The sequence below is a fragment of the Aythya marila genome (genome assembly GCF_965140915.1).
Source record: "Aythya marila genome assembly, chromosome: 3".
NCBI lineage: Eukaryota > Metazoa > Chordata > Aves > Anseriformes > Anatidae > Aythya > Aythya marila.
The window spans coordinates 9,035,737-9,058,063 of record NC_139044.1 but is presented as its reverse complement, the minus strand read 5'-3'; the positions used below and the strand labels follow the sequence as shown (position 1 = coordinate 9,058,063).

At 48.7% G+C, this 22,327-nt stretch overlaps 1 protein-coding gene across 10 annotated transcripts in view; it reads right to left on the bottom strand.

Moving 5' to 3' along the window:
* The window catches only part of RIN2 (Ras and Rab interactor 2), a 299,965-nt gene extending 278,137 nt beyond the window's left edge, over positions 1–21,828 (bottom strand). For 5 of the 10 annotated variants that reach the window (XR_014317184.1, XM_082756878.1, XM_082756889.1 and 2 more), the window contains exon 1: positions 21,409–21,828. Coding sequence is in view for 9 of the 10 variants with exons in the window: in XM_082756878.1 (XP_082613004.1) it covers positions 21,409–21,526 (118 nt within the window). In the remaining variant the exon portion in view is untranslated. The remainder of the gene's footprint in view (positions 1–21,408) is intronic. The other 5 variants (XM_082756876.1, XM_082756886.1, XM_082756887.1 and 2 more) reach the window with 2 other exon arrangements.
* Positions 21,829–22,327: the final 499 nt, after the last annotated feature.

Below are 22,327 nucleotides of genomic sequence, written 5' to 3'. Positions count from 1 at the left end.
GAAGCTTGCCCATCCTTTAGCTTAAAAGTATTTCATCCTGTGGTTTACCTCAGACCAACCTCTTCCACGCCTTCACATCCAACCTAACTGGGAAATGCAAGCAGCTCAGGCAGATGGCAATAGGACAAGGGGAAACAATTTTAAACTAAACAAGGGGAGATTTAGCTTAGATGTTAAGAGGAAATTCTTCACTCAGAGGGTGGAGAGGCACTCATACAGGTTGCCCAGAGGAGCTGTGGATACCCCATCTCTGGAGGTGTTCAAGGCCAGGCTGGATGGGGCTTTGAGCAGCCTGGTCTGGTGGGAGGCATCCCTGCCCATGGCAGGGGGGTGGAACTGAGTGGTCTTTAACATTTTTTCCAATCTAAACCATTCTGTGATATACGATTATCTCAGTGCTTTACATAGCAAAGCTTAGATGATGGACAAGCATCTGCAAGAGATCAAATCTACTGTTCACTGCTGTTTCACTTAAAGAGAAATACCACCAAACCCTACTCCCAAATGGGAAAACCAAAGGTAAAATGAACAATGGGGACGCAATAACTAAAGGCAATCACAGCATATGCAGTAAGACTGAGGAAGGCATTGCCATAATCTGGAGCACAGACTGAAACCTAGATGCTGCACAACACAAACCTGCAATTTTACTGCATTCTCTCATATTTGCTAATTAAATGGGTATAAAAGAGTCTCCTTCTTTTCCCTCTAGAGCAGTAGCACTCCTTGTCACTGCTGCAGAAGCCATGAGGACCTGAGCTTGCTCAGCTAGGAGGGATGTCAGAGGGGTGCAGCACTCATCCTCTGGGCAGTGTGCAGATTCAGAAAAACCTGGAGATTTCTGTAGGCACTTCTTCACCATCCTCTCAACAATGTTAGTTTTAAGCATGATAACTGAAGATGAAACTTCTTGTTTGCTGTCTGATGTCAAAGATTGTCACAGCATATCAGATTATCCTAGACTGCCTTGAGTTTTCATTGCACAGTTCGTGCAGAAATTTGTCTTTATTATTCTATCAGTTTGACCATTAAATTAGCCATTCCCTTCTTCTTGCCTTACATCTACGTACAACAGAAATAGCTGAGCAGTTAAAAAATACCACTTGTAAAATTTCCCTTCACATCTCCTGTGATTCAAATCCTCTATAGACTAAGCACTCTTTTTTTCTTCTTATGATAATCTTTTTGTGCCCCTAATCATTTTCATCATTTTTCTTTGGACTTTCCTCTCTGCCTCCACTGAAGCCACATGTGACACTCAAGGTGACAGTTTCCCGGTGATCTATACAGCAGTGCTCCGTATTTTTAATCTGATTCTCCATTAGTTTCATTTCTCTGGGGTATCATAACTCTTCTGCCAGCCTTTTCATTTCATTAACATTTCAGCTTTTACAAATGCAGGGCCTGAACACTGGTGATATTATCTCCGCTGCTTGGCAGCTGCTGACTGCCAGGCATGATTTCTGCTGCACCCCAGCACGGTACATCTTTCTTGATAGAGCTGGTGCCTGTTTCTTCTACCCTGAGACATTCCAAAACTGGCCCTAAGGCCAGCCAGCAACACGTGCTGTTTGCCTCCCATTGCTTCTCTGGCTGATGTAGGGATGAATGATAGGGGTAGATAAAGCAGCACCTTTTGCATTGCCCTGCTGCAGAGGCCAGCATTTTTTCTTCCCTAATAAACAGAGAAGAAGATTTTAGGAAGGAAAAACACACAAGGAAGACAGACATTAAATCTCCATTGCCAACACGACCTCAGAGCAGTTCTCTCCCCTGGCCCATACTCTCTCCCAGGCATGCTCCTTGACTTGCTCCCCGCAAGGCACACCGGACAATACTAAAATGCAGTCAGACTCCTCGCTGACTCCTTTCTTCTGCATTTCACTAAAACTCCCACCGAATCCCTTCTTGTGTCAGTAACCTTCTTGACTCAATTTACTCTCCCTACTGCTGGCAAGACAAAAGCACTGTTCAGAATCTTCCCAGGCTACTTTCCAAAATGTGGGCTCCATACAAAGCCTGGTGAACCCAGAATTAAGGTCCCTACGACTTCAGAGCACAAGCAAACAAAGGGCAAGAATCACAGCAATAGTACATTTTACTGGAGTTACTTTATGGGTGGTTACACCACAAGTCACCCAGATCAACCCTGACTGCTGTATCAATTAAGTTACGCATAATGATTTTCTTCATTCAGAGTAGGCAGCAGGGAAAAATTAGCAATAATGAATTAAAAATAACCTAAAATTGATTTACCATCAGTTACAGTGCTATTTTTTATACAATTCCAAGACTGTGTGGCTGCTTGAACCTAGAAATCAAAGCTTTGCATGGTTGAAAAAGCAGTAATTAGGAGCCTCACTGTTATCAAACAGATCCTTTATCTTGGAAGACTTGGACAATGTCACACAGTGAGAGTGTAATTATCTGGAGGAGACATATCTTTTAAAAGCAGTGGAAAATCAGTTGTATTCCAAGCCTATATGACAAGGGCAAATAGCTGACAGTTATGGGGGGATTTTATTTGTTTCTTTAGGAGATGAACACTCATGGCTTCCTCCTCCATATTTACGTATTTCTCACCTAATTCTTATCTGACACAGTGAGTGGAAAGACAGTTTGGGGTAAGGTGAAATGTATTAGTCGACTTGGAATAAAGAATCAAAGAATCACAGAACCACAGAATCCTCTAGGTCGGAAGAGACCTCAAGATCACCTAGTCCAACCTCTGACCTAACACTAACAAGTTCTCCACTGAACCATATCACTGAACTCTACATCTAAACGTCTTTTAAAGACCTCCAGGGATGGTGACTCCACCACTTCCCTGGGCAGCCCATTCCCATGCCTAACAGCCCTTTCGGTAAAGAAATTTTTCCTAACATCTAACCTAAAACTCCCCTGGCTCAACTTTAGCCCATTCCCCCTCGTCCTGTCACCAGGCACATGGGAGAACAGACCAACCCCCACCTCGCTACAGCCTCCTTGAAGGTACCCGTAGACAGCGATAAGGTCGCCCCTGAGCCTCCTCTTCTCCAGGCTGAACAAGCCCAGCTCCCTCAGCCGCTCCTCGTAGGACTTGTTCTCCAGACCCCTCACCAGCTTTGCTGCCCTTCCCTGGATTTGCTCAAGCACCTCCATGTCCTTCTTGTAGCGAGGGGCCCAAAGCTGAACACAGTACTCGAGGTGCGGCCTCACCAGAGCTGAGTACAGGGGGAGAATCGCTTCCCTAGCCCTGCTGGCCACACTGCTTCTGATACAAGCCAGGATGCCATTGGCCTTCTTGGCCACTTGAGCACACTGCTGGCTCATATTCAGCCGACTATCAACCATAACTCCCAGGTTCTTCTCTGCCAGGCAGCTTTCCAACCACTCCTCTCCCAGTCTGTAGCTCTGCTTGGGGTTATTGCGCCCCAGGTGCAGGACCCGGCACTTGGCCTTGTTGAACTTCATGCAGTTGACCTCAGCCCATCGGTGCAGCCTATCCAGATCCCCCTGCAGAGCTTTCCTACCCTCGAGCAGATCGACACACGCACCTAACTTGGTGTCATCTGCGAACTTACTGAGGGTGCACTCGATGCCCTCATCCAGATCATCGATAAAGATATTAAAGAGGACCGGCCCCAGTACTGAGCCCTGGGGGACTCCACTAGTGACCGGCCTCCAGCTGGATTTGACTGCATTCACCACAACTCTTTGGGCCCAGCTACCCAGCCAGTTTTTAACCCAATGAAGCGTACGCCAGTCCAAGCCAAGAGCAGCCAGTTTCTTGAGGAGAATGCTGTGGGAAACGGTGTTAAAAGCCTTGCTGAAGTCAAGGTAGACCACATCCACAGCCTCTCCCTCATCCACCCAGCGTGTCACTTTGTCACAGAAGGAGATCAGGTTTGTCAAGCAGGACTTGCCTTTCATAAACCCATGCTGACTGGGCCTGATCGCCTGCTTGCCCTGCAAGTGCCGCATGACGAAACTCAAGATAATCTGCTCCATGAGCTTCCCTGGCACTGAGGTCAAACTGACAGGCCCTAACAGGCCTATAGAAACAGGCCTATAGAAAATAAAGAATTTTATTTTGGTTTGGCTGTTCCTCTTTTACACTTATAGCTAAATATAACTCTGTAGAACTAAAATTTAGTTTGAAAATATAATTTAAAAAAAACACTGGGCAGAGAAAGCTGCAGCTCTTCAAACAAAACAAAAAAAAAAAATGAAAGAGAGAAAGAGAGAGAGAGAGAGAGAGAGAGAGAGAGAAAAGAGAAGAAAGGATGACTTTTTCCCCACTTTAATTCTAGACTATACCAGAAGTGTCAACATGGCAGCTCTGTTTGCACAATCAGCACTGAATTCACCCTGCAGTTCAGGTGCCTCACTCAGGCCTCATGCAGCAGTCGAGGCTGGCACCAGCAGCCCTGGCACCTCCCTGTCTGACAGGATGGGCCAGAAAGATGTAGAGAGCAGGAGCAGAGCCTGTTCCCCGGGTGGAAGGGACCCTTGCACCAATGGAGCAGGCCTGCTGTGGCCCCTCCAGTGAGCTGCATGCTACAAGCACCAAAAAGCCAGCTATTTCAGGAGGGGAAAAAAAAAAATATGTGTGTGTGGGGAAAATAAGTCATGAGCCCTGGCTCCCAGTCTGGTAAACAAACATCAGGATGCTCTGATGATAGGGCAGCCATCAGGAGGAAAAAAAAAAAAAAAAAAGAAAAAAAAAAGCAGACAAGGGTTTTTTCATGCTTTTCTCCACAAAAGATAAAAAAAAAAAAAAAAAAAAGGACCTTGCAAAAAAACAAACAAGCAAGAGGGAAAAGGGAGCTTTTGTGTCCAATTTCAATGCAAACACATTTTTCATATTAAAAAGATTATTCTTCCTTTCCCTCAGCCTTACAGCTCCTTTCCTCGCATGCTTCTCTGCAACTGTGCTACATAAATCTGGAACTGTTATTTGTTTAATCATTATTATTTACTGCCTATATACTGCTGGAATCATGCTAGGCACTTCACAACACGGAGATGAGGTCTCAGCCCCAGAGAATACATCAGCTCATTTAACTCCACTGTACAACTTTGGAACTGGATTTGCTCTCTAAAAGTTCTCTATACAACATGATAACTTGCTAATAGCTAGGTAACGAAGTCCAAAGCAAGAAATGGCACACAGAGGCCTGGAGATATGTGTAGGACACAGTGGGCTTCGGCAACCATCACAAATCACTCAGGCCTCATGCTGAGATCTCTCGTTTAAGTACCCACTGCATTGGCACAGGTGAAATTGCAATAGAGCTAGTGCAAAAGCCAGTGCAAAACATAATGAAATGACAGCATGGAGGAGATAGGAAGTGTGAACCTATACTTACACACAGAAGTGCAAAGCTAGGGCTTAGGATGGGCAATACCCACCAGACTCAACTTTTACCACAGATAAGAGCATGCTGAAGGGCAGCCAGCTGGCCTCACAATTGATGCTTCGCCACCTTCTCTGCAAAATTTAATTCACTGCACTAATGTATTTTATCCCCTGCGTGCGGGGCAAAAGTTAACACAGGAGAGCCACACACAAAGAGCTCAGAGAAAGGCCAAGAAAACCCACAACGCAGTGTTTTAGATGTTTCAGGGTCCTTCCCTCAACCCTCCTCGCTACCATTTGCCAGCAAGTGAATCTGGTCTGGAGCTCCCTCCACAAGCTAGCTGCAAGCAAACAGCCTCCAGGAGCCAGAGGGAATCGCTGTGAGCGTCTTCTTGGAAAATCTGGTTCTTCCACAGAGCAGACCCAAGCACAAGGCTTCATGTACTGTTACAGAATCACAGAATTTTCTAGGTTGGAAGAGACCTCAAGGTCATCGAGTCCAACCTCTGACCTAACGCTAACAGTCCCCACTAAACCATTTCCCTAAGCTCTACATCTAAATGTCTTTTAAAGACCTCCAGGGATGGTGACTCCACCACTTCCCTGGGCAGCCTGTTCCAGTGCCTCACAACCCTTTCAGTGAAGAAGTTCTTCCTAACATCTAACCTAAAACTCCCCTGGCTCAACTTAAGCCCATTCCCCCTCGTCCTGTCACCAGGCACATGGGAGAACAGGCCAACCCCCACCTCGCTACAGCCTCCCTTGAGGTACCTATAAAGAGCGATAAGGTCGCCCCTGAGCCTCCTCTTCTCCAGGCTGAACAAGCCCAGCTCCCTCAGCCGCTCCTCATAGGACTTGTTCTCCAGGCCCCTCACCAGCTTCGTCGCCCTTCTCTGCACCCGCTCAAGCACCTCCATGTCCTTCTTGTAGCGAGGGGCCCAAAACTGAACACAGTACTCGAGGTGCGGCCTCACCAGAGCTGAGTACAGGGGGACGATCACCTCCCTAGCCCTGCTGGTCACACTGTTCCTGATACAAGCCAGGATGCCGTTGGCCTTCTTGGCCACTTGAGCACACTGCTGGCTCATATTCAGCCGACTATCCACCATCACTCCCAGGTTCTTCTCTGCCAGGCAGCTCTCCAACCATTCCTCTCCCAGCCTGTAGCTCTGCTTGGGGTTATTCCGCCCCAGGTGCAGGACCCGGCACTTGGCCTTGTTGAACTTCATGCAGTTGACCTCAGCCCATTGGTGCAGCCTATCCAGATCCTCCTGCAGAGCTTTCCTACCCTCAAGCAGATCGACACACGCACCTAACTTGGTGTCATCTGCGAACTTACTGAGGGTGCACTCGATGCCCTCGTCCAGATCATCGATGAAGATATTAAAGAGGACCGGCCCCAGTACCGAGCCCTGGGGGACGCCACTAGTGACTGGCCTCCAACTGGACTTGGCTCCATTCACCACGACTCTTTGGGCCCGGCTATCCAGCCAGTTTCTAACCCAACGAAGCGTGCGCCAGTCCAAGCCAAGAGCAGCCAGTTTCTTGAGGAGAATGCTGTGGGAGACGGTGTCAAAAGCCTTGTTAGATCAGTAACTCAATTTTTTTTTAAAAAAAAAAAAAAGGAATGAAGCACTAGTTTCAATACATTTTCCAGTTGCTATCAGCATCTCCTCTCTCATTAGCCCTCGACATTATCCCTTCTTGCCAGTTCTCCAGCCAACAAATACCTCCCTATGAATACCATCAACCATGACTACTTGGGGTCCCAGCTGCATGCAGGTTTCTCATTTAGACTAATCTATGTGTCACTAAGCCAGGCTGAAAATTACCTTAGTGACATATAGCATTTCCCCTATGGCACCTGCTTAATTAAATATTGAAAGAGCTATTACCTTTCAGGGATGCCTGTGCACTGGCTGTGTCCATTATTTATAACATAATGTATTCATTATGCATTTTATCCATTGCTCCTGTCTGCTGATCTCGTAACAGTCCCTTAAAAACAATTTTGAGCAATTAATCCTACCTTAATTACAGACAAATATATACAAAAGCCTCAGGACATCCCTTTCTTACATTTATTAAAAGTAAGTAAACATCTAAAAATACATCTGGTAATCGGGAAGGAAAGGGACAAAGTGCCATGGTAGAAACCACCCATAACAATGAACAGGGGTGGACAGGGACAGTTAACAACCCTTTAAAAAGCAGGCTAGGAACAGGCCAAGTATGTACTGTCAGAATCACAGCTTGACAGGACACAGGGGAATGGCAGGTGATAGCAGACCTTTCAAGCAAACAGGGTTGTCCTCTGTGTTAATCCCACTCCTCACAGCAAAATTGGGACCAAACAGATTCAAGTCTTAGGAGCTGGCTGAGATAGCTTCATGGGAGCAGAGCTAAGGGAAGAAACCCCAAGGAAGGCAGATTCTTGTGTTTTTCCAATTTTATTTGGATTTTACAACTGCCAGTTGAAGGAAGAGACCGTGGACATTGAAACAATATTTGCTGAGAATCTAGGGTGACTTTTTGCTTCCTTTACAGCTCCTCATTGCTACACTGCAGTTACTTCCTAGCTCAGTGAGAGGGGCCCAGAGCGTGTACCTTCTCCATGTGAGCCCTTCCCCATGATCTGCTCAGCCCTGGGACAGCAGGAAGAAGCACAGCAAGGGAAAAGTTAATTCCTACATCCCTTTCGTGGCCCATAGCTGCCTGTCCTGGCCAGCCTGTCCTAGTGCTGGGGCTCTCACTGGTGCCACAGCTAAGGTTCCTTCCCTAAGGTTCCTTCCCTTGTCAGGCAAAGCTCAACAGTAGTCAACACAACCAGGGAGGAGAGAGTCTCTCTCTGCAGACAGCGCTGACCTGCCATGCCAACCTGGAGCGCAAGCCCCTCATTCTCCACATGCAGGACTTCCCCTGAGCTGTCATTCATGCTGTGTAAATTATGTCCTGGGCTTGCAATGCTACCAAACATCAGGCTGCAGACACCAGCAGGAAGGTAAAGCTCTGGCTTTCACCACATCCCCACCAATGCTCACAGAAGGCCACCACAGACAGCCCACAGCTCACAAGGGAGGACAGAGAGACTTGAAGCCCCAGGAGAAATTATGACGACTAAAGAACTTTTTACCCCCCAAAAAATATTTACTTTTGGAGAGGGAGAAGGGACCAGAGCACACCCCCAGAGATGGTACCAGTACACTGATCTCAGAAAGCTTCTGCCTGTGTCAGACCACAACAGCACAGTTACGGGGACACTTATCTGATGAGGAACTTGAGAAAAAGGACAAAAGGCCAAGTTTAGACAACAGCTCTACACGAAGCTTTATTTTTCCCAATAAGATAGTCTTGTATAGTTTATTGGTGAGGCACGCTGGAATGCAGCTGACCTCAGTTACACTGAGTTACACTACACTACAAAGGAAAATAACAAAATAAGAAAGGTTTATGTTAGTTCTACCAGAAAAATAAGGCTCTTGTTGAGCCAAGCTACAACTACATGAGCAGCATTTAACAGCGTAGGGGCAGGCTTTCTCTAGATGCAATATAGCCTTTGCTAGGATGTACTTTTCAAGGAGAGTTCACTCAGGAGAGGAAAAAAAATACACTAATCCCCTTCCCAAACTCCCAAAATAGGAGGGCTCCCCTATGTGCAACCCTTTATGTGCCTGTGAATTCAAGAAGCTTTGGCATAAACCGAATTTGCAGGAGATGGAGCAGCCAGGTAACAGTCAGGAGCACTGGTACAGATCAACAGTACTGCCATTCTCCCAGTCAACAGGTGTCACCACTGAGCTATCTCAGGTTGCCCCTTTTTCCTCCCCCAGCTAAGAGCTAGTCAGTCCTCATTCCTGCAGGCAAACCTGGCTTTGAAGTTCAAACTCATCTTAGCACAGGGGTGCTAGCTGTCTCCCACACCTGGGGAGGATGCATGTGCTGATCCTCATAAACAGGGCAGGGAGGACACAGCTAGTGTCCTTCTGTCTTGTTCTGATCTGTGCCGTCAGGGTCACTTTCCACATCAGGAAATCAACTGCAGGACTCCCTCCAGCGAGAACCAAGCCATTAAGTCCTGTGCATCTCTGCTGGCAGACCCTGCATTTTATTGCAGTCCTCTTATTCTCTCTCCCACTTTAATACTAATATATCATTTACTGAAAAACTATTCAAAGGTTGAAAAAAAAAAAAAGAAAGAAAGAAAGAAAAAAGGAAAAAAAGGGAAACTAATCTCCAGAAAAAATGAGGAAGCACCTTGTGAATTCTCATGTCAGCTTGTCTAGATGCAAACTAGGAAAACCCCTCTGCAATTTTGGAAACACTACTTTCAGCTCTTTTCTGAGGAGCCCTGGTAATGCACAGGAAGACACACAGTCATAATTAATATCCATATTTTGGGCAACTTCACTAGCTTAACAGAACTAACACGTATGTTTATCACTCAACACGGATAAATCACACTTTAGAAGATTTTATCTTCTGATCAGACTCAGCAATCACAAGTCTTCTTCTGCTGAGCACACAGGTCAGCTCTTTCACCAAGGCATACAACTCAACAGAGCACACTCCCAGGGAGTACCATGCCTGAGCTGGGAGCCACGCTCCCCCTGCCCCACTGCAGAGGCATGGAGGGCATCAGAAGTCAGATTCCCATCTGGGATCTGTGAGTGGTACAGGTCCAGCGCAGACTTGTAACCACCTCAGGAGACTCTGAGCAAGGGATGGAGAAGAAAATGGTATGATGATGTAGAGGTGTGTGGCAACCCACTCATGAAAGTCTAACCAAACAGACCTTAAAGAATAACTCCAGATAGCAAAAGCTAGATCAGCCCTGTCTTTTCTGATCTTTCCCCTTCCACCAGTGAGAAAACAGCACGAGAAAGATAATGGTCTCTGATGCCATCTAAATATTCAGAAACACGGAAAGCAGAAAACAAAAAATGTCATGTCAATCCTTGAAAAACACTTTCTGAAAACTTCACCCCAAAAACAAGTGAGGACTCAATACAATCTTTGTCACCTTTGAAATCAAGAGAACACCATCACTGATTTCAGTAGATTTTAGACTAGCCCTGAGATGTACTTACAGGGTGATAGTAACATTAACCTTTCAGAAACTTTGTAGAAAGTTTTCTGCACTAAGCCTCGACTGAGGTTTGCGGAGTTTTATTTGCAGACCAACTAAAAGGCTGCCTATCCCTGCAAGGGGGTGATGTGAATGGACACTCCCTGTCCAAATGGCTCTCTACATTCTTGCTCTTTTCACCTTGGTAATGGTTCCCTACATGCAAAATGAGGCAGACACAAAAAGCAGATGCAAAGCACATGCAGGAACCAATTGTGAGCAGTGCAGCAGTATCTCAGCCTCTGAGAGATGAGCCTGGCCCAGCTCAATTCAGGCACCCACTCGTAGAGGAAGAGCGTCTTTGTAGTAAAATCCCAAACCGGAACTTTCCACAGTATTTTCAGGGAAATAAATAATACTATAAAAAAATTATATTTTTAACCAGAGATGCTGGCACAAAAAGGAGATACTCTGCATCATACAAGAATCAAGTGTTTGACACACTCCTTTCTTTATAAGGCTTTAAGAAGTGCAGGACCCTTCAAGATGCGATATGCATTCCTTATTTACCCTGAAGTGAGATTCTGCAGACCCAAGTTTAATCCACTGCTTTGCTGTGTGAGGTCACCTTGGACAAGTTGTTCTGTCCAGATTCTCAGCTGGTGTCAGCTGGCACTGTGCCACCAAAGTCAATTTAAACAATTTGAGACTCTAGTACTACAGTCCCTTGGTCCTCAGCCTCCCTTTTCAAACAGCACTGCCAACTGATAGCAGCTTGGCTTCTAAGATACCTTGAAAATGTGCAAGTGGTACTGTACGAGACAGGTAGTTAAATTCACACAACTCACACTGCCCTTGGAAATTACATATGTTTTTCACTATGATGAAACAAAAAGCCTTTGGTATTTTTGAAAAATAACCTTATGATCAAGGCTTTAAAAACAAAACCACCAATGCTGTAGTTTTATTTCACAGCCTATTACACATTAGCTGACGCAAAATCCCTAAGGATTAATTTTAGCATAAATTTTAGCATAGAGCAATGGGTGATGATTGGTACTTTTTTTGATTCCTCTCCTTTTAAGTTTCATCATCTTTCCAAAATCTTCTCAAATTTCTCTCTAAACCTGCTTTCATCACCAGTGGCATGCAGGAGTGCTTGTCCATTGTACTTGATGCCGAATACCTGATACTTCCCTGCAGAAATCCTGGACTTCAGGGGGAACTTGGGATTCACCAAGACAGACCTTCCTCCCTGCCCCACCAGGAGGTGGTGAACCCCAGCACCCAGACATCTTCCTGTCCTCCTCACAGACAGCCTGAGCTACCCCACACACTGCCCAGCGGCCTCCTCTCCTGTACTGGAGAGCCCTTCCCCTGCCCCTGTCCCCATGCAGGCCTCATGTCCCCCAGGGACATGCTGCAACAACAACATCCAACCCTGATACCTTTGCAGGGCGTGGGGACATGCCTGGCAGCACAGGAAGGCACCTTGATTCTAACAGCCCTGCTCAACCTCACCGGGGCCTCCGCCCTCACACCATGGCTGAATGGCTCCATGGCGCTTAGCCCTGGGCCCCCTGTGCCTCCCATGCCACGCTGAGGGAGATCCACCACCCACTCCACAGCACAGACGCTGTGGCATGCAGCATGCTCAGACACCCTGCTGGTCAGGCGTGCAACCAATGCTCAGCCGGGATCCTTAAAGAAGCACCTCTCACATACAGTCCCACACAGGTCTCTCCCACCCTGGATGTGGCACCAGCTCTGCCTCGAGGTGGAGCTCCAGCTGCAGCACTGGCTGGAGCCTGTAGGACAGCTCCTGAGGCCACACACCTTCCCCCTCAAGCACAATGAGCTTGGACATGGCTGTGAAACTTACTGACGGTGTCAACATCGTGTGCAGGAAGGACAGCTGCAAGCAACAAGACCGAACTCCTGCAACCCATCTTTGGATTGCTTTTTGATTTAAGAGGCTTTTACATTACTTAGTTATGTTCTTGGAAAACTGTTCCACTTCTAAACAAGCTTGATTTGTAGCCTCCTTTGATTTAGTGCAAGAATAAGTCCATTTATTTGTCTTTGCAGTCAGCAGTCAAATTAACTTTTTTTAAAAAATAAATAAATAAATAAATAAATAGAATCACCTCTTCTTCCTCTCCCTCTCCCCCCTCTCCTATGACGCTGCTGTCTGAGGAGGAGTCCATAGCTAGTAATACCTTGCTGTAGGTACAACTGATTTAACCTGTTGAACAAGCATATCAACAACAAGCTGTATATAACATTTCCTTGGGCTGGAAGCCCTTTGAGATAAGGGTCTTTTTAGCTCATTTTTTGTAACAGGGTTTGTGATAAATCCAGTAGAAGCCAGTACAGACTGTGGCAGGATGGCCTCTGCTCAACCTGAGACACAATGCATGTTCAGCTGAAAAACCGTAACCATGGTACCATATGTTGGTTACGTCAAGTGACCAGTCCAACCAGCTGTCCAGCACACTACATGGGAAGACTTTATGCCACCCCACCACTGATCTCTCCCGATTGTGCAGTTTGGTAAGGCTCCAAAGCGTCCTCTGTACTGAGCTCTGCAACAGCACCTCAGTATCTGGGAAGGAAGCACAGCATATGTGTCAAGCTGGATTGTGGCCAGAATCCTCACCAGCTCCTGCACGGCCTGGTATTTACCAAGCACAAAAGCATTTAGCAGTTCTGTTTGCCACCACCTTGTGGAGTTGCACATCATACACGCCTATTCGTCTTTAACAATAGAAATAAAACGCTGTGAGCCTTTTAGTACACACTTCACTTTGTGCACTGTCAATTGGAACGGCCTAAGTTCTTCTGTCCCTAAAAATAAACAGTTGTGCTCTGTTGGTGCATTCAGTGCTCATTTTAAAAAGTTCCTTTCTGTCCCATTCTGTGAGCTGGTGAAATAAAAACTGACTACTGCAAGGAGGTGCACTAATAACTGGAGGGCAGATCTTCTCTGAGGAGAAAGGAATGTCCATGTAAGGCTCATTTTTCCCCCTACTTTCTGTTGCAGGATGTTCTGGCCATCTTAGGGAAAAAAAAAAAAAAAAAAAAAAAAAAAAAAAGCTGCTGAGTCCATCTCTGAAAGAGAATTATTTTAATAGCAGACCTTTTGGTTGTTTGTAGTTCAGTTAGCATGTTTTTGGCTTGCATATCAAAAAGATTCTTTTCCTAGTTTTTAGCAGGCTCTTTCACAATTGAGCTATTAAAATTTGTTTGCAGTTCTTGTTTAATAGGTGATACATGCTGCAGGACCAAACACTGAGGACAAAGCTTGGCATCCCACAGTTTCTTCAGAAGAGCATGCTCAGCACCATCCAAACACATGTCCTTCCCCTCTTCCACCATCGTAAAAGATAAGATATACTACGTTTACACAGAGCATTCTGGCTGTGCGCTTCTTCCTCGACCACCATGGGGCCACAAGAGACTTCCAGCAGCTGATTTGTAAGGATGTGTCAGTGCACTGTGGACGAGGCATAAATCTGCAGATCTGCACTCCATCAGGACCTCTGTCATTCCTCTGCTGGGAGTACCCTGGTAACTCCTCTCATCTCTCAGTTTTCCCGCTTTATAATTTGAGGCTACGCTTACTTGCCTTATTCCTGAGAAAAGGCTGTGGACCGAGGAACAGCTCGAGTGAGCAAGGATCTGGTTAACCTTACATACACACGAGCCTGCTTCAAGTCAACCACATCACCTTACATGCTGCAAGTTAAGCACTTGCCTCCTGGATCAGGGCCTAACTGCCTATGGACACACAAACATGGCTGTTATCCAAAGTACTGCACACACTACTGGAGGTATAGAAAGGTCAGATCAGACTGTGAATCTCAGCCACTTAGCACAGCTGTTCAGTTCACAGCTCAGCAAAGGAATGTTTCAAAACAACTAAATCTGTGCCTCCAAATGAGTCCTGACACTCCCTTGTGCATAAGAGCGTTTTTCCTCTCTGTAAGGTATATGCCCTTCTTTACACACAAACTCACATCCACCAACACAGCACCTGTGACCCAGCACTGCTAAAGGCAGCCTGCAAAGCTGAGCGAGAGGATGGCGTGGGGCAGCAGGCAGGACTCAAGACATGCTCCTTATCCCCTCTCTCTGGGCCTGCAGGAAGTTTCCAGGTCCTGAGCAGGAGTTGGGGACCAGCTGCTTCCCACAGGCAAGGCCTGGAGGCAGATGACATTCAATCCCACCTCTTTAATAGTCCCCATTAGCCAAAAAAGTCCATATAAGGCAAACTAAGACCCAGCAAGTACTGTCCCACATAGCCTTCTCCCTGGACACCACATTTGGACTCCTCTTCAATAACTCCCTTTTTTCAGAAGAACAGGACCTAGGACTCCTCCCTGGAACCCTTGTGCAGAGCTCCCTGTCTCAGAGATACTGCCCAAAAAATTTCCACTTAAACATCTTCAGTCCACGTCAAGCTGCAGCTTTTAATCCAGCCTGAGGTTGTCTCCAGTTGCCGGGAGCTTCTATTCATCAGCCCTTTGTGCTGGATGCAGCGGCCCATTCTGCTCACTTTCCTCCTTCGTCCTTCCATACCAACCAAGACAATTAAACACAAAGAAACACCCTCATTTCCAGTCTTCTCTGCCTGCTTCCAAATAACATCTGGAGATGTTATTTGTACCCATTTCATTTTTAAATGTGAGCGTTACACTGAAATACAGCCATGCTTGGTATGAACACATTCACTGTATATTCCAAATGTCTCATGGAGGTACAGATGCTCCTTTGATCTAGCTGGCTCCATTGCCAAAGCAATGGAAGCCTCCACATGCCGCAAAAACATGAGGTGCAGTCTGGTGGTCTGATTCCATGGCCACCCCCATATCAAGGCAGCTTCATTGCTATCAGTTTCCAAGCCAGCAAAATCAGATCTAAGTCTATCCTGAAAAGACACTTTTCCTACTGTCATAGAGTCATAACCATCTGTGGAAGACAAGGCAAGGAAAGATGACGTAAACTTTGTTGGGAGACACAATAAAGGGTGATGGAACTGCCCCTTAGGATTTCAAGTAGCAAACTGCAAAAACCCTACTCAGGATGCCCTTGGCAGTAAATAACACAAGGACAAACTGTTGAAAGCCGGAGGAGTCTAACAGTCCAGCAACAATCCCGTAGAAAGGTGGAGGCAAGACACCTTAATCCTTTTAGGAATCCATTCATGAACTGCAAATTACACACACTTACTGCTTTCAATTTCAAAGAAGTTCCCTTTGATGCTGTGAGTAATTCCACTTTGGTGCAGACCAGCCACAAGGATTTACTCATTGAGAAACCTTAATTTTTCCCAAAGTGTGTCTACAGGACATAATGAATAAAACGGCAGGACTATAAACATCCTGCCCACACTAGGGCACGCCCACTGCCCCTTCCCATACAGCCACAGTAGCGGAAAATAATTAGGATGAGGTTACCAAAGGCTCCTGGGCACTGGTCTGACTTGACTCTTGGTGATATTAAAGGTAAAACCTAGAGCAGAACAAAGCTTTTGAAAATCCCCAGTGCTTTTTAAAATTTGATGCTTAAAGATTTTTCTAGAGAAGGGCATGGAGCAAAAGAGCAAAGTGAGTTGTTGTCTTTTTTCCTCCAAAAGTGCAGCAATATAACTCAACCGTCTTTTTGCCAGCTGTAAAAAAAAAATAATAATAACAAAAATCTTGTGGTGTGCTTTACAACAGGTGGCAAAACATAGCCCTGTGGCAGCAAGATGCAGACTCCCAAGGCAGCTCAGCAGACACTCATTGTGCCTGTGGAAGAAACCTACATTTTTGCAGAAACTGGCTGAAGGAGTTGCACTGGCTTCTAAGTAAAAGGAGTAACCAGATGCGTCCCTCAGGCTGAATGCTCCATGAACCCCATGTGGTTTTCGTTTGGAAAACAAACAAACAAACAAAAATATACCTCCAAAGTTTTCAGTGACGGATTTCATGAGATCTGGCTCTTTTCTTTAAGAAAAAGAAGCCTCTATGAAAACTACATTTGCTATGCTTCTTGTAGACTGGAAAGCTAGATTCAATGGGTAACTTATTTCACTCCCAAGACAGAGAAACGGGGGAAAAAAAAGCAAAGTAATACAATTTAAAAGGGGGGGAGCAGGGATTATTTCTCTTGCTACCGTGCAGTTGCCATCAATTTAAAGAAAGAAGGACATAGACAAACCAGAGAAAAATGCCCTTGGAAGCAGGGCCACCTTGAGGGGCAAGGCACATTCCCCAGCTGCAGTGCTGGCGGCTGATCTCATCAACATTCTCCCATCCCAAGGCAGATTTTTTCCCTGACACACTCCCAGGAGGCTACAGCCATGAGTACATCCCATATATATTTGACGGGTCCAACCAAGTCCTTCCTTCTGACAGTGTGACCAAAAACGGTCAGTGCGACCAGGCAGCCTTCTCCACATTAAGGACCATTGAAGATTAGCTGCAGGAGGGACCTCCTGAAACTGGGCTTAGAGAAAATCAACAGAACAGGCCAGCCTTACCATATGCCAGGCCACCCTGACCTCAGGCACCACCCAAGGACTCTTGTTCAGCCCTGGAGCGTCAAATCCTCACTGTGTCATTTCAGTGTGCTGATTTGGCATCAGACTTCCTTTATTTATACTGAGCTAGTTTTCTGCTGGGTTATCTTGCCAAAAAGACTCAGACAAGGGACGCAGAAATGACAGAGCCCATGTAAAAGAAGGCTCCGAGGGAAGGAGCAGCCACCAGCAGCACAGGGTAGGACTGATCATTTGCAGTTAGATCAGCACGGGCAGACAAGGAGCCACCAGCCTATCTGCCTTCACAGGCACTGAGGAAATAACAGCAGCTGAGCCATTCTGCTGTTCCTGGCCTCGCAGCCTTGCATTCACTCTGTTACAAACCACTGGGGAGGCCAGTGACTGTTTGCCTTCGTGCCACACTGAACCCATTCCTGAGCATCCTGTATCCACATCCCAAGATCCACGATCCAGTAACTGTAGGCAGTGGGGTGCATTTACCTCAAACAGCTCCAGCAAGGTGTCCAGCCCAGCACGCATCCCCATGGTTTTGCAGCAGTTTCACCAAGAGGCTCCAAAAGCTGGCATGTATGGAGATTTCGACATTTTCAGGGCACTTTGTGGAGACCCCAAAACAAGGCTAAGGCTCAGTCCAGCACACGAGCCCCACTGTGCCAGTGCCACAGGCTCGGGCTGAGGGCTGAGCCCACCTTCTGGCATGTCCCCCCAGGTGCTCCCAACACACACCTGCCCTGCCAGCCCCCAAGTTGCCAGCTGGCCACATAGGAGACTTTACTCTGCCTGCCGCTGGTGCGGGACCTTGAACAAGAACTAAACAAATGAACAAATCATTTCCTGCGAAGCCAAACAAGCTCCCTGCCAAAGAGGTCACATACCATGCTCTGGCCTGACACCTCTCCCTAGTTTATGAGGGTAAATTCCCATATCCAGGGGTCCAGCGATTACAGCATTACATCTGGGCTAGGATTACTCTCATGCAGTTCCCGCATCACTGAAGAGGTGAGGAAAACAACTGCTCTTGTGCTTTCATTGTATGACCTCTGAAGTTTGGTTTGGGTTTCTTGGTTTGAGCAAACCTAAACATTCAAATGAAATCAGGGAGTTTTCACTTAACTCCCAGCTAGAGGACCAGGATCTGTCACGCCAAGGGTCTTCACTGCTATTTTGGCAGTAAAGAGATCTGCAAGGAAAAGCCCTGTGAGGCAGGGCCCATGACAAAGCAGTCAGAAGGGAACAGCCTACGTGGTTCATCCCTGTCCTGCGAGCTTCTCCAGCCAGTGCAGAGATGGAACGAGGACGCACCAGGGCATTTGCTCCCAACCTTCCCCACAATGCACAGGATTGTGGAGAGGCTGGCTGTAAGCCTGCTGTTGTGACATGGATACTCGCAGCCGCTCATAGCCCGCACAGACTGAGCAACTGCCATCCTGGGAGAACAGCCGGAGCTCTGGATTAAGAGTAAGTCCCCGGGCTAGTCAAAACGCACCCAGCAGGCCTTGCCTCACCATTCTGAGTGCTTCATTCCTGTCAAGTTAGAACAAGACTTAAAAGCAACCCGGATCTTCCATGCTTGAATCACGCAGGCAATTCCGTTTGCTTGGATGTGCCTATCCCTATGAGTAAGGGCTGCAGATTCAGACCCAGCTTTTCCTTACCATCCTGCCAAAAACAAGCATGCACAGAAAGAAGAAAAAAATCCCACTGACTGTTGCCCCTGTTTTTTCTCCTGCCCGTGAGAGCAACCTGGTAAAAGGCCTGACTCAGCAGCTTCTTTCAAAAAACCTGAATCATTGCAGTTTGAAAGATGGTCTTATGAAATGAAAGATCCTCTCCACTCACACCTCTCTTTACAAGTGACATCTTAAGAGTCAGATTGATGTGTGGGGGGAAAAAAAATAGAAAAAAAAACTCATACTTTCTCTCTTTCTCTAAGGATGGCAGATTTGGGCAGAGTTTTAGAAGTCACTTATATTGTTCAAGTTAATGAGATGGTTTTTAGAACTTGCCTTCAGCTCCAGTCCCATTTAGCAGACTGAAAAGCACAAGGCATTCCAGGCTACTGTGTTTCGGGTCTGTAGAGCTGGATTTACTCTCAGTTACACCTCTGACTTACCAGTGTGACTTCCTTGAAGTCAAAGCACAACCACAGATTTACGCTGTGCCTGGAAGAGGGAAAAAGGCAATCCAGCTGTACTTTTACTGCTAGGATGAACTTTGTGAACTTGGATTTCTTCTTAACTTGCGCTTTATACATTTTTGGAATGCCCAAGCCTTGTAGAACATAAAGGCCTCTGGAATGACCTTCATATAAACATTACAACATTATAGCACTTTGCTATTACACATCATTTAGTACCAGGAGATCTCAAAGTGGCTTAAAAAGCAGGCCTCGTTTTAGAGACCTGGCCAAACGAGACCCAGAGAGACCAAGTCACGCAGAGAAGCAGCAGAGCCACCAGAAAAGAAACCCAGAGCTTGAACTCTGTCCTCCAGAGCCATCTGCTCCCAACAGCACACCCACCAGACAGTGTGGTTACCTGCCTCCACAGAAAGAGCCCCAGCCTACTCCTTGCAGGCAGACGCAGGCACGTCTGCCTTTGGAGAAGGGCTCAGCACCTCACAGCCCTCAGCAACCACGGGTTACCCATGAATTCAAAAGCTGCACTCCTCTGGATCCAGGCTGTGGCCACCTCAGCTGGCACAGAGATGGCAACTGAGGGTAATGAGACCAACTTCATGGCACCATCAGATTCTGAAGACCACATTCTCAATCTGCTGAGCACTGCCCCAGGAGCAGAGGCTGAGTCTGCTGACCCCTGCAATCCAGCCTCAGGGATAGGAAGGGTGATGTGATGTGACACAAAGGCGCTAAACTCCAGACAAAAGTTTGCGTTCCCTCCAAAATCACATTGTTTTAGAGGAGAGAATTTCAAATTGCTAAATTAAAATGCATCTTTCCACCCCCTACCACGACACAAGCTCTAGAGCACGCAGGCTGCAGGCTGTGACCACCACTCCTATAGAGCCCAGCAACCTGCATCCTGATGATGAGGCAGCAGACCCAGAGGGTGCTGTTCAAAACCTCCACCCGCGCAACCATTCCTCTCATCTCCCTTTTGATTCTGTACAGCCACCAGCATGCAGGGGGCTACATCAATCACACCAAATGCTACCTCTAATACAGGATTTATTCTGAGCTAGCTCCAGTCACAGATGATGTGAGATGCTCTCATGAATTCAATCAGAACAAAGAGAGCCCCAACAAGGGCTAGCAGTGCCTGCTAGGGAACGCTTTGGGCAGTTTTAGTAAAATGGTGAAAAAATTTATCTGCAGTATGGACCTCTGCAGTCTCTGTCGCATTCACTCAATGGATGGAGCTCCCTTTCACATCAGCAGGAATACCATGCTCAAGAAGAGCAAAGCAGAGGATGGGAGTTCACACCACCCTTCAGGAAGATGAGTGCTCCCTGTGCCCAGTTTAGAGCAGGTCTGAATTTTGTGTTGCCACACCACCTGAAAGCGTATCACATGGCGTGGGCAAGCAGTGGGCAGCTGGACTGCAGCTGACTCCTGGCCTCCGCGTGGGGCACATCAGGCAGGCATGCTGCCACTGGTGGCCTTCACAGTGCTGGCATGCGTATCACACGCTGGTGTACACCGCATGTGTGCTGGCAAAAGTGTACCTCAGCGCACACATGCACTGCTGTTTGCTCACGATGAGCTGACATTTACCTTTCCTGACCTCACTTGCAGAGGCAACCAACCACCACCTTTGTGAAAAACACGGATAACTTTCAGCACATGCACAAAAAAAAAAAAAAAAAAAAAAAGGCAAAAAATCTGATTAACTGAAGGAATTAAAGTCCAAAAACTTAAAAACCCATCCAGGCATTGTTTCGCTCCATAAAGCATCGTGTTCGGGTCCCAGATAGCGTTTGCACTCTTTCCTAAACATCAGCGCAGCATTCCTCGCAGCACGCCAGACACCCCTTAAGACGCGTCTATTTATTTAAAAAGCAAATCCGAGCCGCGGAGAGGGACGCGATGCTCCGCCGCGGCGAAACGAACCTGGTGTGCGGGCTGCTCCGCGACTGCGAGGCGCGATGCCGGCGGGGCAGGACCCGCACCGGGACCGGGACCGGGACCGGGACCGGGACCGGGACCCGCCGCCTCCCCGCGAGGCCGCCCCGTGCCGCCCGCCCCCCGGGACCCCGCTGCCGGGAAGTGCCGTGTCCGCCCCCCCAGCCCCCGGGGAGCCCCCCGCGGGCTCGCCCCAACGCCCCCAGGCGCCTCCCGCCGCCGCCGCTCCCGGGGCAGCCGAGGGGCCGCGGCGGGAGGAGGAAGAGGAAGAAGAGAAGAAGGAGGAGGAAGAGGAGGAGGACGAGGAGAACGAGGAGGCGGCGGCGCGGCCCGGCCGCCCCCCAGAGGCAGCCCCCGGCCCCGCCGCTACTCACCGCCGCGGCCGGCTGCGCAGCCGGCCAGGAGCAGAGCCAGGGCGGCCAGGGCGCCCAGCTGTCCCCGCAGCAGCTCCCCGCGCCGCCGACGCCGACGCTCCGCCGCCGAGGCGCCCATCGCGGACAACGCGCTCCGCTCCGCTCCCCAGCGCCGCGCCGAGCCGAGCCGAGCCGGGCGCCGCAGCGCCGCCCCCGCCCGCCTCCCCCCCGTCGCCGCCGCCGCCGCCCGCCCCTGCGCGGCACGGGCAGCGGGCGCGGCCCGGCGTGCCGGGAGGGATGGCGAGGCACGGCAGCAGCGGGGCGCGGAACCGGCCGGCCCCCTACGCGCCCGGCCCCCTCCGCCGCTCGGGGCGGTTTCCTGGGCGGGCGGGGGGGGCAGCTGGGCCCGCCGGCCCCCGCCGCGGCTCCCGGTGCGTCCCGGTCGTGGGTGTCATGTTGCTCGCGGCTGCCCCCGGCGTCGCGTCCTCACCCCTCGCCCCTCATCCGCTGCGGCTCAGCGACAGCCCCGAGCGGCCTGGAGTCCCCCGCCCGCCCGCCGGGGCTCACCAGCCTGGCCCCGCGGCAACCCCGGCCCGTGGTGCGGCGGGGAGGGGGACGTGACGGCCCCCTCGGTGCTCCGCTCAACCTGCGGAGCCGGCCCCGAGCCGCCCTCCCTCCTTCCCTTACCGCACCGCCGCAGCACGTGCGTGGTGGCCGCGCCCGGACCGGCGGACCGCGCACATTTGAGGAAACGCCATCATCCCTGCTCCTCAGGAAGGGCGCCGAGGCTGCGTGACACGACTGTCTGCGGGCACAGAGCGAAGCTCCGGCAGCGCCCCGGTTCAGCCTGGCATCCCCGAAACTGGAGGCACCGCGCGGGACCTCCAGGGCACCCAGCCCCAGCATCCCGACGAGTGAGCTGCAGACACAGACAAGCAAC